Raw genomic sequence first — 15,879 nt, 5'->3', positions numbered from 1 at the left:
GAAGAGGCCCAAGCTATTCCTGTTGGCACCAGAGAGGAGGCAAGTTGTGGAAACCTCAGTTTCCAGGAGCCACAACCTGCTCCCTTCCTCCTCACCCAAGGTACACCCTGTGGGCCCCTCTGCCTGCAGCAAAGTGCAGCTCTAGCCCAGCCAGGAAACAGAGGCACCCAGCACCACTGCCTTGTCTGGGGGAGTGCACAGGCTAAGTACACAGCCAGGCCCCAGGTCCTCTGCCTGGGCTGAGAGCCAGAAGAGCCTCAGCTCAATCTGCATGTGCCGAAAAGAAAATACAATGTGGAATAAATGTTCATTTGTGCTTTTGCAGGAGTTGGGGATATAGGTTTGTGCTAAAGCACACAGCACAAAGCAGGTGGTGTTTTCCAAATGAAAGCTGACACTTCCTGGTGTGCACAGGCAGGACTCCTTTGAAAAACAAAACCCACCACTGAAATCAGTAATCAGGCCCTCAGATACAGAAAGACAGAACCAAAGAGCCAGGCTCAGGTTTTCTAGCAAAAACTCCATACAAAACACTCGCTGATACAGTCAGAGTTCTTGAGGTGGCACTTTTTAACCTAGTTTGGTTTCGAGGTGTTTTTGAAACTGAGGAGCATCACTTCTGCAGATCAGGCTGTCCAATTTAATACCCACTTTTAAAGAGTGGCCGAGTTATTTTGCTTGAAATGGCTTGTAAGGGTTGGCTGCTAAGTGAATTCATTTGGTTTGTCAGTCTGTTCTTGACAGATAGACACTGGGTGTCACTCATTGCTGCATTTTCTTCTTTTATCACTGAACTTGCATCTAAACACAAGAATCTTATCAGGGCCCTTTCTGACCATCTGCAAACAATCCAGCCTTTTGACTAGCATACAATCAGAAAACTTTTCTTGCCTCCCCTTTGATGTGCAATAAATGAGTTGGCTCCTTATTCACTGCAAGAGATTTACATGGGATCAAGTGAAAAGACAGAGACTGTGATAAGAAAGCTGGCCAAATACACTTGAAGAAAACAGTATGCGGCCTCCTCTGTCATGGCCCTGGTGCTACAGCCTCTGATGAATGCCACTTCCCTGTAGCCTAAGAAAAAGCATGTTTTATAATAGGAGCAGCTTTCTATCACGGCTTACTTGTAATCTCTGAGGATTAAAAGGTTTTGGACAACAGTTAGAAGTTACTATTTCCGGCTCCCATGCAGTGAGGCATGACCTGCAAAAGTAAAGTGTGAAGGCTCCCATGGGAAAGGGAGGTGCAAGGACATGCAAGGTGCAGTGCCTGTCTTCTACCCCTGGTTCAGGAGACTGCTACAAGGTCCCACCTCCTGTAATCACCTCTACACTCCTGCTGAACCTTCACAGCCTTCCTAAGCAGGCTGTATAGATAAGACAACTGTCATCAAATACAGAGACACACTCTGGAGCATGTTTTAATTTAGCCTGGAGGCTTACACACAGGAGAGAAACATCACGGACTGAAGAAGCCAACCCCAGATTGAAGCTTGATTCTGCAAAACAGAAAATCCCCTTCCCTCTTCAAAGCACTGCAGTTAACAGAATATTATGTGAGAGAGAGAAGTTGAGGAAATCAAGATTCAACAAGAAACCACCACAAAACACTGGAGCAAAAGTTATCTATTTTATTACAAAACCAAAACAAAACTCAAACAGATCCCTTTCAGTTTAACAAATTATGCCATAGCTGGAAATGTGCTGGGGAAGGGTAAGTTCAGCATAAACTCAGGCCTTGGAAAGCAGTGCCTTCACATGGATGAATCCCACTGTAATGCAGTTTCCTCCAACATACTATGCCCTTGGTGAATCAGAAAAAAAAGGAAAGATTTTTGTCTTCTGGAAGAACAAATGATTTGCAATGTAGGGTCCCCGTTCTCTTCTCTGTTGTTTTCAACTGTCATTCGAAGTAGAACTGGAGAGGCCCTGGAGGACTTGAAAGATGAGGAGACACATGCCCACTGTCTGCTTCCAGACACAACACTGACACTTCCCATGTCCCAGTTTCGGTAAGATGCTACTGATGCAAGGCAAAGCAGAGGAATCCTTGCCACCACCAGATAAGGACACGTTTGGTCCAGCAGCCAGGTGGACTGGCCAGTTACCTGGCAACAAAAGCAACAGGGGAAGGGGGCAGCTGAGGCATTGCTCTCTTCTAGTGAGTACGACTATTTGGACAGCTCATAGCATGGGCTGAATTAATCAAGACCAGTACTGTCTGCATGATCCTCCAACACAAACCCGAGCAAATAATCTAACCTCTATTTGGTCATTATATGATCACACTAGTTGGGTCTTCCATGGCAATGTACAAGTGTTACTAGAAGCTGCTCAGAGACCCACACAAATCCAAAGGGTGCGGATGCAGGGACTTGGATTTGTCTTGTAAAAAGGGAGCAACATAATGCATGGTCCCAAATCCATCCATAAAGTCAGCTCTAGCACAGCAATATGAACATACACCAATACCAAAGGTAACCAACAGCCACCTTTTGTTCCTTTTGTTTGGCTTCCCTGAAGAACTGACCCAATTTTAATTGCAAACTTCATGTGAATGCAGGCCTTTTGGAGGGGAAGGACACAAGGATAAGAAAAAAAGAGGTCAGCAGAAGATTTATGTGACAGGTGGGAGTGTTGGCTGGCTGGTTTATTTACATTTCCAGAAGAAAAGATGCAGTAAGTTTTAGCAGCTCTGTAGTCCCCCCACAATCTTGTGGGGCACTGCCTAGCCCCAGTGCCTGGCTGACAGAACTCCTATAAGGCATCCAACTGGCTGCTTGATGCAGCTATACATTAAAAACAAAAACAAAAAAATCCCCAACCTTCCCCAAACCCCAAAAACCCCCTAACCACCAAACACCAATGAACCCATCAGCCAGAGCTTTTAATTCCTAAAACTAGCATATTTAAAAGGAGAAGGGGTTTTTTTTATACATTGGATTAATTCTTTACTCCTACAATAGGATTAGTGAGTGTGACATGGACATATCTCACTATACACTAAACCAAATTATTTCAACACACACAAAATGTGCCCTGGGCATTTAAACGACAACAAAAAAAAAAAAAAGGGAAGAAGTAATCAAGAAGGTGGGAGCTTGCAGGCCAAAAATGCACATACACTCTATGTGAGAAACCATGAAAATCCAGCAGCAGAATCTGGTCTTGCTAGAGAAATGACTTTTTTATGTTATGGTGGGGTGATACATATTTCAGAGATTACTAGAGATGTTTTCAACCATGCCACGTGTTTTCATTAACTCCAATCTACTTCTCAGAAGAATAGTTGTTACCACTCTTAAACAGTTATTTATGGAATCATTTGTTGGTTTTTCTCTTTTTTTAACTTTTGTCAACAAGCACTAACTTACTGCATCAGGGCACTTTTTTGTAATATATCTATCTCATTCTAATATCATGACGACATGACACAGTGAAGATCCTGTGTTGTAACACCTTTTACCAAAGGAACAAGGATGGACTCAAAGAATGAGTCCAGTTTCTACAGTAACCCAGTGCTGTTACAAGCAATTGTTGGTGTGATCTCATTAGCACGGCATATCATCATCTCCAACTATAGTTTCTTCTACCAGGTTCTCAGTCCAGAGACAAGTGGCACAAGGATCACCAGGTCTGAAGTGGGAGGCTGCTCAGGACAAGTGTGTGCTGCCAGTGGTTGGAAATACACAAGGCAAAACACTGCATGTCCCATCACATTCTGACCAAACGTAGGACTGCTGATATGGGTGCCCCTGTGAGAGAAACAACTTTGATAAAACTGCTAGTGGTTGAAGCAGCTCCTGTGGCCTCCCAGAACACCAGAGTCCTCACGCCAAGCCTTCACTGTTACTGTTCATTAGTCCAGTGTCACACTACACAGAAGGTATTGGTAACAACAAATAGAGTTAGAGTGGATACTCTAAGCTAGGCAGGCACACCACAGTGCAGGAGAGGAGTTTGGATCCACAGTCACCAAGGACAAGAATAGTCACTGCTGACAGACATTCACCAGTGAGCACGGCCCAAGCTGTAGTGTTGAAATGTAAGTAAAGCAGGCTCTTGGGGACCAGCAGCACGATCATGTCTTTCTGCATTGACAAGTATGTTCTTTGCTCTTCAGCAAAGAAACACACAGGCTAATGCTGCTTTTAGCATGCTTCTCAGTATTTTTATTGTTGTATGACATACAGATGAACACTTTGTCAGAGAGGAAGATGCAAGTCTTCACTCCACTGACTCTACTAGACCTATAGCTCCCATATCCTTCCTACAACATTAGATTCCAGAGGCATGGCACATCTTTCCTAAGCATGTCATCTGAGCCTGGATATCAATGCATTTGTAAGTCATTTCTGCCCAACTTACAACTGGTGCAGAAACTACTTTTGTATGTCTTTAATACAGCCCTTTTCTATCCCTATTTTAAGCAGCTTTGCAGTGCACCAATACTTACAAAAAATCAAAAGCCCAACTGCCTGTGAGTTGCACAGGGCTTTACAGTAAGAAAAGGGTTCAGATGCTCTCAAGAAGCATTTGGTATCTGGTGCACTGTGTGCACATCTGCAAGACCAAGTCATGCTGACACACTGGCTCCTTTCTGCATGGGGGTGTTAAGGTTTGCCACTGAATGATGGTCTGGTGACAGAAATGAATGCATTACTGTAATCCAGTAAATGTAAAGTGTCCCCCTAGCCCTCACAGCCTTCGAAAGCAAAGGGAGGAATAGAACAGTGATTCCAACCCCTGTACAAGACAACTGTACAATTTACATATATATTTATATACAGTATATAAAATTCTTTCTTTGAGTCATGGTGAAGTCCATTTTACATCATCAGTAGCTGTTCCAATTTCAAAAAGTCATGATCCTGCTTACCTCCATTCTCCGAAGTATTAGATTATGGCATTGAAAAGCAATTAAAAACAAACCCAAAGCAATCATTAAAAAGTGCAAACATTCTGGGTGCCACTTCTGCTACATTGGATGTTGCTGATGCTGCATGCTTGCTCACAAGCAGCAGGGTATCTGTCCGTCTGTCACTGGATCTTTCCTTCCTTTGGGCCAGCTCTTGCCTTCCCTTCCCATCTTCTGCTGCTACACCAGGTGACCTACTGAAAGGGTGGGGTGCGCAAGGAGGAAAAAGACAAACAGAACAGAAGCAGGACAAGTGAGGAAAAACTGCAAATTAAAACCAAAAGAAATCTGACTGATACAGTACAACCTCTGCTGAAGCCACAGCCCCAGAAGGCTGAGATCCCAGAGTAAGCTGTAAGGTTGAAAACAACCAGGGGCTAATGAGACAGCCTTGCTGAAAAAAGCATTGAATGAGTCACACAGAGCCTTAGGGACTGACATATTTTTAAACATAAACCACTACTTTCCTCCCCCTCCTTGGAAATGGGCATGCACTCAAAGGCAACAACTGGTCCAACATCTCTCCGTCTGCTCTTCCGCCTGCCACAGCTGATGCAGAAGCCCACTGTGGCCAGGCTGCCCTGCCACCATCGCCTCCATCAGCCACAGCCAGCTGCCTCCTTCCCTAGCAGACAAGTAGGTCTCAAAGCAGGCCTTTCTTCAGAAAGCTTTTGTTAAGCCCCTCATCAAAGGTTCTTAAAGAATCAAAGCTCTTACAGGATCAGAATGGGAGCTCTGTGGATCAATTACAGGTGAAAACATGCTAAAGAGAAAGTGAAAGTATGAACTTGATTTTCAGAAAGGAGAATGGTTACATCACTGGGAAAAAAGGCCTCACGGGGATCAACATGCCCTGCCACAGGGGGTGAATATTGTCAAATGCAAAATTATTCCAGATAGTCGTATTTGAAATTGACTGCACAGCTCTGCAAAGGGCACTTGCAGTGCTCAGTGAGCAGTTCATAAAAACAGTAGATTATCTTCAGTGTCTATAAATGCAATGGGGAGTGGGGATGACCTGCACTGAGCACTCCAAGTGACTGGGAAAGAGGTTGAAGCCACACTGTGCAATTCTTTGAATGCCTCCACTCAGCTTTTAGCAGCAGACAAAAAGTCAAATACACACTCAGAAATGAGGACAACCCAGGAAACATCACTACCTCAATGTATGTTTCGTTGATCTTTATCTTCAGTTCTCTATTCAGTCCATCTCACCAGGATCAGATACAGTCCCCAGAAATGTAAGTAGGACAGCAAAGGATATGGGAATACTTCTATCCTTAAGCACATACATAGCCTAAGACTTTTCAACACAAAAAGAAGCCTAACAAGATATATGTTGCATGGCTATAGAACAAGTGGGGGAGATACAGGCAGAGGAGAACCGCTCTCTGCTTCTTACAGTCTAAAATGAGAAGCACCCAATGAAACCATGAGGCACCAAGTCTAAAGCAAAGCAAATAATGTTGTTCATGCCTGATGAAAGGGTGCAATTCACCACCAGAAAGTACAGAAGAGAGCAAACCTTGATTATGACAGAGCAGAGTCTTCATGGGAGCTTGTTCATGGACTAACGTAAACACAGTAAATCCCCTAAATTATTGCTTGCTAGAAGAAGGAAGGATAGAACAGGAGAGTATTCTCATCCTGTAGCTGCCATATTCTATCTAATTCCTTGGCACTGTATCGTCTGCTCCAGCTCAAGACTCGAAGCTGGACTTGGAAATGATGCAGTGGAGCTGCATGCTGGTATATTCACACCTCTTATAAACAACTTTTGTTTCCATCTGTTTCTATATTGCTGTTCGTGAACATGGGACAGCAGGGGAGAATAAATTCTGAAATATGTGGTTAATACAGAAAAAAAGGAACCATTTTGACAAGATACTCACTGAAAGGGTTAAGGCCTTGTCTTTTTCCATTGGACAAACTGCTCAGGCTACCTGTAAAATCCAAGAACCACATTAAAGGCAATAAATGCCTTGGCATGACAAAGGGGCCTCCTTGTTGTCTGTTGCCGAAGGGCAGGTTTAAAGGAGCCCCTCTGAGCATGCTCACAGCAAGTCCTGCCAATACTCCTTAAAATTCACGTGCAAGAGTTCAGCTAATGTGCTTGCGATGAGAGATGTTAAATACCTGGTTTTGTAGTAGGTGAATATCATGAAATCCAGAGGTGTGGTGAGGCAAGAAACAGCAATTATAAGGTTAAACTCAACTGTGGAGGAGAAAGGAGAAACAGAAAAGGAAGAATACAAGTAGCATCACGAAGTTTCCCCAAGCAAGCAAAAGAATGTCATGTTGTTGCACAGCCTGAAAAGAGGGAAGGTGCAGGCAACACAGATAACCCAAGTTTATTAAATCTTTTGCTGGGACCAAACAATCGAACAGGTGACTAAAATCAAAGACCTGAACTCATACCTGGCAGAAGGGCAGAACTGTGATTGTGTTATGGCATAACAAGGACATGCACCCTACACCAGATGGAGCTCATGGCAAGGGCCTTTCCCCTCAATAAGAAACCTGTTCCTACTATGCACTGGGTATAGAAAGCTCAGGGATTACAGGAGCTCTCAAAAGCATGTCACATTTCCTGCTAGCTGCTTGGTCTGATTTCAGAGAAGGAATTAGCTGAAAATGGGAACTCCTGCTCCCAGCCAGCAGCAATAAGCCTGTTGCCACCCTCCATTCCAGCCCAGCCTAAGACTTTGATTTGTGCATGCACATGACCTGACTGCACAGCTTGCTCTGCTCATCAAGTACTTTGCACGCCAGCAGCTACAGCATACTTTGCTCTGTGTAGAGACAAGATGGGCAGAAGCTCAGAGGGCAGGGGCAAGCTGGGGGAGCCCTCGGGAGCTGGATGCCTGAGTTGCAAGACAAAACATAGCCTCTGTGAAGGAAAAGAAAGAGGGAGAGAAAGGTAGTGGTGGCAAAGATTGAAACGGGTCGCCAAAGCATGGCCTCTTGGCTTTAGAAAGCATTAATAAGAGAAACTGTGTATGCACAGTAAGTTGTTCCAAGGCCCCCAAACACGAGCCAGTCACCAGCCACCTGCTGTGGCGTGATCAGTGGAACCGTGGCACGATGATGCCTGCCTGTGTCCAGCCACGTGTGGAACACCAGAGGCTCCACAGCTGGGACAGCGGCTCCGCCCAGGCTGACCAGCACTCACAGCCCCGGGATGGCAGCAGCAACCTGGGACCTGGAGGGCGCTGCCAGGCCACGCATTGCCACCCCAGCTGGTGGCTGGGTAAGCCAGAGGGTATCTGAAAGCACCTCATCCTCCTTGAGCACCAGGTGCAGGTAAGCCTACAGCAGTGCTGGGAACGAGCACTATCCATCTTCGGAAAGAGGTGAATGAGCACCATCTGTCTTTGGAAAAATGTGGGAAGCTCCAGGTTGGCGTGTGCAGAAGGCAGGAGCATCCCTCCCTGCCCGGTGTGTTTGGGGGGACATGGCCCCGTACACCTGTGTGGGGAAACCACACTGAGGCACTCAACAAGCATCACCTTCAGCCAACTGCCTGCCATAAAAACCCAGGCTAGCTACATATACCTACTGAAGGCAAAACCCTGCCACAACAACACTGCACAGAGCAGAAAGCTGACATAAAATAGAGCAAGGAATATGGCAGGTGGTGACAGTGGGTTACTGACATATACTGGGGAAGCCCTTGGGCATTACAGGGAAACATTCTTTCATTCAGCACGTTTCATAATGCAGAGTATTTGCTCAGCCTCACAAGTACAGTGTTTTTGGGTAGCAGTTCTAGCCACACTGCATTAGGCCAGGTGTCTTTCAAAAGAAAAAGCCCCAAGGAAACTCCAGCAGCTTTATATAGCAAGAAATGATTTCTCAGACTTACTGAGCAAATCTCTCACCTTTTGGGCAGAGAAACATTCTACCACCAGCTTTTTATTCTCAACACATTACTGATGTCCTGATTCATACAAACCATCACTAACTTTTATCAAGATTAAAGGAAAACTACAGCACCTCTACAATGCTCCAAAGGGAGACAAACAAAACTAAGCACTGAACCAGTGCATTCTAATCTAATTGCAACTAGATGCACTTTAAATTTCCCTTTTAATTCAGTCATTACCTGGTTATAGTTTTCTTATGGCTACTCAGACTGTTGCTTTCTACCATTACTGGTCCAGAGGCCTTCCCAGGTGACTGCTCTTTGCTACTTTCTCCCACACAGCTGCTTGCACAGTGGTGATATACAGCAATCTCATTCCCAGCCTCACAAGCATGCAGAGAATCAGTTACTTCTAAAGATACCAATAAGAAAGGTCCCAAGCACTAAATGAAATCTGCTGTTTGGATTGTCCATTCCTTTTCCTTCTTTCTGTAATATTTTATCAGATCCAGTAGAAAGTGACATGATGTTTAATTACACATGCACACATTTTAATAAATATATTTTGATCCCGCTTCTTGACTGTGCTCTTGGTGGCCGGGTTCCACCTGAGAAGTCCTCGTGGCCTGTGAAGCACACCCAACACCTACCCTCTGACAAGGTCTTGGACAGCAAAGCAATCACAGAATCTGAGCTGGCAAAAAGGAACTTCCCGTCTGCTGGCAGAGGGATATTTCTTCCCTGCTTATTCCATTAGCTCCTCTTTGGGCAGGCACAAAATGCTGACTTTGTCTTCTGAATTTGGAAGAATACAGAGGCAAAACTCAACTCCAGCATTTTGCAGCCAGCACAACTAGCATAAGCCATACTCAGATCTACAGCCCTCCTCTCCATCATCACTGGACTCCAATTAATCTCGTGTCAAGTAACTTTCCAGTAAAGCTTTGCAATGTGTGTCTATCTCCTCTCAAGGACCCTCCCTTTTGAGTAATGCAGAGAGCTAAATTTATTCTTTGATCACAGATGACTCCCCCCTTAACTCAGGCCGTGCAGACTGCACTGAGGAATGCTAACTTCACAGGCTGTTTTCCTTCCACAATTCCTCAAACAGACAATCCTAGGTCAAATGACAGCAAAGGCCATTTCTGGCACACTCCAAGATGAAAGCCCTCCTGCCTTTTCTCCCCCAGTCAGTCTGAGAAACTATTTGCAGGCTTCTGTTAACCCTCAAAGGCTGACTCTATTTGGCTACTCCAGTCTGAGATCCAGGAATGGCATTTTTCCATGGGAATGGCCCCTGATAGAAACAACTCAGGTTTAAACAGAGGAAAAAGAGCTGTGCAAAGTGGCCACCAGACCTAAGAGATTTGCCAGTAGCTTTCTAGATCACCATAAGGGTGGAAAAGAGGAAGGGTTTCTGGCAGACTGGACAGCCACTTTCCTCACTGAAGAACCATTGGCTGGCAGTACCCATATATTAGGTTACCACAGGCATTAAGAGCCTGCTGAGGAAGGGAAGACAGACAGATTTGATCCTAAGCTGGAAAGAGCCCATATTCAGGTTTGTCCTTATGAATAATCCAGCTGAATCCTCACACATAAATTTTATTTATTGAGACTCTCTAGTCCCTGAGAGGCATATAACAGTAGTGATTTATCTACGCCCTATGCTTCCTTTGAGGGCAGTCCCGTGGTGTAATGGTGAGCACTCAGGATTCTGATCACAGGGTCATGAGTTCAAGTCTCAGTGGAGACTGTACCAGGCAGTTAAATGCCTCCCTGCCATCCCATCCCATGAGATCTCGGATGCTCAGCAGGGTCAGCCCCGGTTAGTACCGGGTGCTGTAGACAGTCCTGAGGACTTCACTGTCACTGTCCAAGCTCGCTCGGCGGTGGCAGATGGACCTTCAGACTGAAACTGGTGGGGCCAGTTCTGCGCACGCTGAGCCTCACCTAAAAAATCCACTGCACAGGCTTGAAGGGCACACCCACATGGGGAGAGCCCTTCCCAAATCTTCGTTCACGAAGTTTGGCCATACATACATGCTTCCTTTAAGCAACACTATTTTTGTGTTCAAATGGAACTGGACACAAAAAAAAAGGCAAAACACTGACAACAAAACAGAATGCTTAATATCTGTTTTCCACAGCATCTGAAATGCTACAAAATTTGTATTATGCTTCATTTTCAAAACCATTATAAGTGTTCAATTTATGTAGCAGGAGGCATACTCACCTGGAATGATGACCCACTTAATTTTAGTCCTTATGCTACTGGATACCCAACCACAATTTGAAACATCTGAGGTAAATTCATTTGTAATGAAGTATATCAAGGGGAAATATGACTTTCCTTGCCTCCCTCCAACCCTTCCTCATCCAATCCAGACTACAAAAACCTTTCAAACAAAGGTTTTGTTAAAACAGAAACATTTCCATGAAAAGTTCTGGTCTCATCTGATGGCAGTTTACAACTGAAAGGACATCATCAAAAAGGTTCCCAGCTAGCTCTTGGCTTGGATCCACAGTGACCTCAGCCCCAACAGATCTTTGGAGGCCATGGTACAGAGAAAAAAACAGACAGCAAATACATGGACTAGCTGACTGACTATATGTGCCCATGATTAGGATAAGGGAAAGCTAGAGAAGGGGTAAGACTGCAGAATTATAAAATGGTTTGGGTTGGAAGGCACCTTAAAGATCATCCAGTTCCAACCTCCCTGCCATGGGCACAGACACCTTTCACTACATCAGGTTGCTCAGAGCTCTATCCAACCCAGCCTTGAACACTTCCAGGGACAGGGCATCCACCACTTCCCTGAGCAACTCATTCATGTGCCTCATCACCCTCAAAGTAAAGAATTTTTTGTCTCATACAGAATCTAAACCTATTCTCTTTCAGTTTGAAGCCATTCTCCTTTGTACCATCACTAAATACTTTTGCAGATGGAGTCCCTCTCCCTCTTTCTTGTAGGCTCCCTTCAGGTACTGGAAGGATGCAATTAGATCGTCCCAAAGCCTTCATTTTTCCAGACTGAACAATCCCAGTTCTCTCAGCCTTTGCTCATAGGAGAGGTGCTCCATCCCTTTAATCAATTTTGTGGCCTTCTGGACTCACTTCAACAGGTCTGCATCCTTCTTGTCCTGGTGACCCCAAACCTGGATGCAGCACTGCAGGTGGGGTCTCACAAAGGCAGAACAGAGGGGCAGAATCTCCTCCTTTGCCCTGCTGGCCATGCTGCTTTTGATGCAGCCCAGGACACAACTGGCTTTCTGGGCTGCAGGTGCATATTGCTGGTTCATGTCCAGCCTCTCACCCACCAGTACCCTGAGGTCCTTCTCATCAGGGCTGCTCTCCATCTGTTCATCCCCCAGCCTGTGTTGATACTGGAGGTTGCGCTGACCCAGGTACAGCACCTTACACACTTGGTGTTACTAAACCTCATGAGATTCCCATTGGCCCACTTCTCGATGGCATCCTGCCCCTCAGGTGTGGCAACTGCACCATTCACCTTGGTGTTGTCTGCAAATCTGCTGAGGGTGCACTCGACCCCTTCATCCCCATGTCATTAATGAAGACGCTAAATAACACTGGTCCCAATACAGACCCAGGAACAACACCACTGGTCACTGATGCCCACTGGGACTCTGATCCATTGACCACTACCCTCTGGATGTGACCATCCAACCAATTCCTTATCCATCTAAAAGTCCACCATCAAATCTATCTCTTCTCAATTTAGAGAAAAGGATTGTTTCTAAATTTAAAAGTTCTTATGAATAGAAAGCATAGAAAACATGTCATCTACCACCTCACAGCCTCATGACTTCTTAAAGAAGATCTATCACAAACTTGCTTACTGTAACTCTGGAGTACTCTCCCTCAGTTCTTTCCTACCTGCTCCCTGCACTGCTGCCTCCACTGCTTTTTAGTCCTCACCATCCCCTTTAACTTATTCATTTATCTTTGATCCTCAAGGCTTATCAGGCCTGTAGAAGATGTATGTGGAGATGTATAATATAACAACATCAGAGCCCCTTCTTGACCACCGTCCTGTCCTCATACAATAGAAGAAACCATGAAAGGTCAAGGCTGCATTCTCAGCAAATCATTGGACAATCAGACACTCGCAACAATGTCTCTCTGCTTTCTTTCCCCTTCACATGGGCTCAAAGATTCACATCTTTTTTCTCTCCCTTTGCTTTTTCTCCCTTCCATAAACTATTTGAACAGTCAGTTGGTCAAGGAAGCAGATTCCAGAAAGTCTTATTCCAGACCAAATAGCAATAAAACTCATTTAGCTTATCTATCTTAAAGAGAAAGTAATAAAATTAAGGATTGCTATTTTGGTATGTCATTCCTCAGTAAGGTACTGATGACTACAAAAAACTTCCACTGGGCTAGGGAAGCTGAACGCTTCTCACACCTGACAGGTAATGCAACAGACTTATTATGGTAACTAAGATGTTTACAAAGCACCTAGAAAATGCAACTTCCCAACACCCAAATGTACTGACTCCCTTCTCACTTGTGCTAAACCTGAGGAAAGAACTCAGGAAAGGTTAGGATGGGACAAAGAAAGCTACTCACCCTCCCCAACTAGCACGACAGTTACAACAAGAGCTGTCTGCACAGCCAAAACACTAGCATAGGAAATTAGTCCCCTGGAATCTCCCTGTTTGCCTTCTCCTGCCAAGCAAGTCTGCCCAGAGTCAAAAATGACTGTTAATTACTGAATTTGGGTTGAACAGTTTCAAATCATAAAATTTCCAAAAATATCAATCTGGTTAAGATCCCAACAGATGATGAGGTGAAGATGAGGAAGGAGGAAAAGGCAGAAGGGTAGGTTGGTTGCTCAGGCATTAAACGGAAAGGAAATTAGGTTATTCACATGCCTTATTTCTCCCCCAGTCTTGAAGTACAATTTAACTCTGAAAAAGGGCAACAGTACAGCCCGGTGCTTTCTTTCTAAGTTGTTCTCTCTGCATCATCTACTTTCCTGATTGCTGAATTTAGCAATGAAAATAAATATTGTATCTGTTAGTCAACAGGGTCTCCAGAGAAGGACTGAGATTGTGCTGGCTCATACATCGTCCAACTTACATGGTTGAGACAACCAAATATTGTTAGTGGGATATTACTCAGAAGGGGCCTGATCTGAACTACAGTTTCCAAGGACTTCTACAATACAAGCAGAGTTTTGGCCAAGGCTCATCTGTTGTCCTGTTTCTGTACCATACTTAGCACAAAGGTCTGTGATAAGGGATATAAGCCAGAGCCATAACACAAATAATGAACTACATTTGCATGGTAAGGCGTTAATCTCACTCATTTTCTCACATAAACTCTGTGGCACTTCTGAAACAGCTGGGAGAAAACAGATTCCTGAGTTTGTTGTAACTCCATGTCAGTTTTAATTGTCATGCAGTGGGGAAGAAAAGGCACTCACCTCCTTCCTTGCTGACTCCCAAACACCCTTTCAGCTCCTGAAGCGAGATCGACTTGTCCTTGTTGAGGTCACAGTAGTCAGTGAAACGTCGGGCACATTTCTTGGGCTTGGCTTTCTTCTTTACATAACGTTTGAAAGGCTTTAGCTCCCTCTTGTTGATGTCATTGCTGCTGTTGTTGTCCAGCTGACTGAAATACCAGTGTACCACTCGTTCCTCTAGTGTGTGGCTGGGGTCTGGCTCAGAGAACCTGGAACAGAGGAAGCACAGGCCCCCGACAAGTGAGCACTGTCAGCAACACTGTCAAGGATATGCTGAAGAGCAAGAGCTGCTCATCGAATCAGGCAAGAGCTATGCCATATTTAAAGAAGACAAAAAACATAGGTCTTCCAATCTTCTCCTTTTAGCTGGGCTCTGTTGAGAGAGATGAACCTTTTCTAAAATCGTCCTTTCACTGAACAAGTGGTGCCAAGAGAATCCTGGACTCTGATACCGTCAGTAGCTCTGATTCTCCTCACACCAGTTGCTGAAACTCTGCCTAATGCCAGAATGACCCCCTTTAAAGGGCAAGAGGTAATCTCCTTGGTCCTTTTGAATCTTGGGTTGCCATTCAAGTTATCAGCAGGAGAGCCATAAGTGTCAGCTGTCATGATAGTTTCTGTGACAGCAACATCTAGACTTCAGAAAGGGAACAAATTAATTTAATGCAAGACACATTTGTTATTCGAAAATGTACTTGGCAAGATACACTACCTCCCTGTATCTGTACTCCTGTGCTGTATTTTCAGCCTTTTTAATGCTTTTCACATGTCTGAGTTTCACAGCAGACAAACACCACAAATCCATTAAAAGCAACGCTACAGATTTGGCAACTTTAGTTTGCTTCCTTTCTTACTCATTGTGATATTATGAGTTTGATGCTATTTGACTCAAGTTTTCATCCTGTGGACAAGAATATCAGAGAGGAAGAGAAGAAAAAGTGGAGGAACAGCAACAGCTATAGATGCACAAATAGAGAATGCTGCCTTTCCACATCCAGCCATCACTGAACAGGCACTGTTATGTCATACCATTTAAGTAGTGCCTGGTGCTCTGCAGTAGTAGTGGGGAAGGGGTTATTCCTCAGTGATTCTGAGAACCAGGGAAGGAACTCTTTCTAAGCTAGTCTGTCTTTTCTCAATATGATGAGCATGCCAATAGAGAAAAGTGAAAAGATGCTGAAATGAGGCTGAGACTTGAGCCTTTTTCCTTGCAAGAGTAAAGCATTTCAGTGCACGGAAATTAATGGATAGGTAATCAGACATGCTACAGTGGCACTGGTTACTCTGACTTGTTCCAGGAGACATACTCAGATGCTGCCTAAATTCCTTCCCAGGGAAGCAGAGAGGAACAGTGGCATGCTGCAGGCAATCAGATTCCCCAGGGTGAGTTTGGGGCATTCCAGCTGATAGGGAAATATGAACCTCAGCACCTTATAAAATTCACTCTAAGACTGTCACCAACCTCTTTGCAGAAACTAGTAGGATCTATATTTAAATGGTCACTGAAAATTTCTTTGTTGGGAACTAGAAGGGAGAAAATTTTTCAACTTCTTGGTATGACCAGTTTTGCCTTTAGAATGCAGCTCCAGAGCCTGAAAAATAACC

The 15,879-nt window shown here is 44.6% G+C and overlaps 1 protein-coding gene across 2 annotated transcripts in view; it reads right to left on the bottom strand.

Moving 5' to 3' along the window:
- Positions 1-1,619: 1,619 nt before the first annotated feature.
- SMOC1 (SPARC related modular calcium binding 1) overlaps positions 1,620-15,879 on the bottom strand; it is a 130,483-nt gene continuing 116,223 nt past the window's right edge. The window contains exons 11-13 of one of the 2 annotated variants that reach the window (XM_071558196.1): positions 14,236-14,483; positions 6,813-6,863; positions 1,620-5,117 (exon numbers count right to left, since the gene is read on the bottom strand). In XM_071558196.1, the coding sequence (XP_071414297.1) occupies positions 5,101-5,117; positions 6,813-6,863; positions 14,236-14,483 (316 nt within the window). In that variant the 3' untranslated portion in view covers positions 1,620-5,100. The remainder of the gene's footprint in view (positions 5,118-6,812; positions 6,864-14,235; positions 14,484-15,879) is intronic. The other variant, XM_071558197.1, reaches the window with a different exon arrangement.

The sequence above is a fragment of the Pithys albifrons genome, chromosome 6 (genome assembly GCF_047495875.1).
Source record: "Pithys albifrons albifrons isolate INPA30051 chromosome 6, PitAlb_v1, whole genome shotgun sequence".
Lineage (NCBI taxonomy): Eukaryota > Metazoa > Chordata > Aves > Passeriformes > Thamnophilidae > Pithys > Pithys albifrons.
The sequence above is the reverse complement of the archived record's forward strand: the minus strand, read 5'-3'. Positions and strand labels throughout refer to the sequence as shown.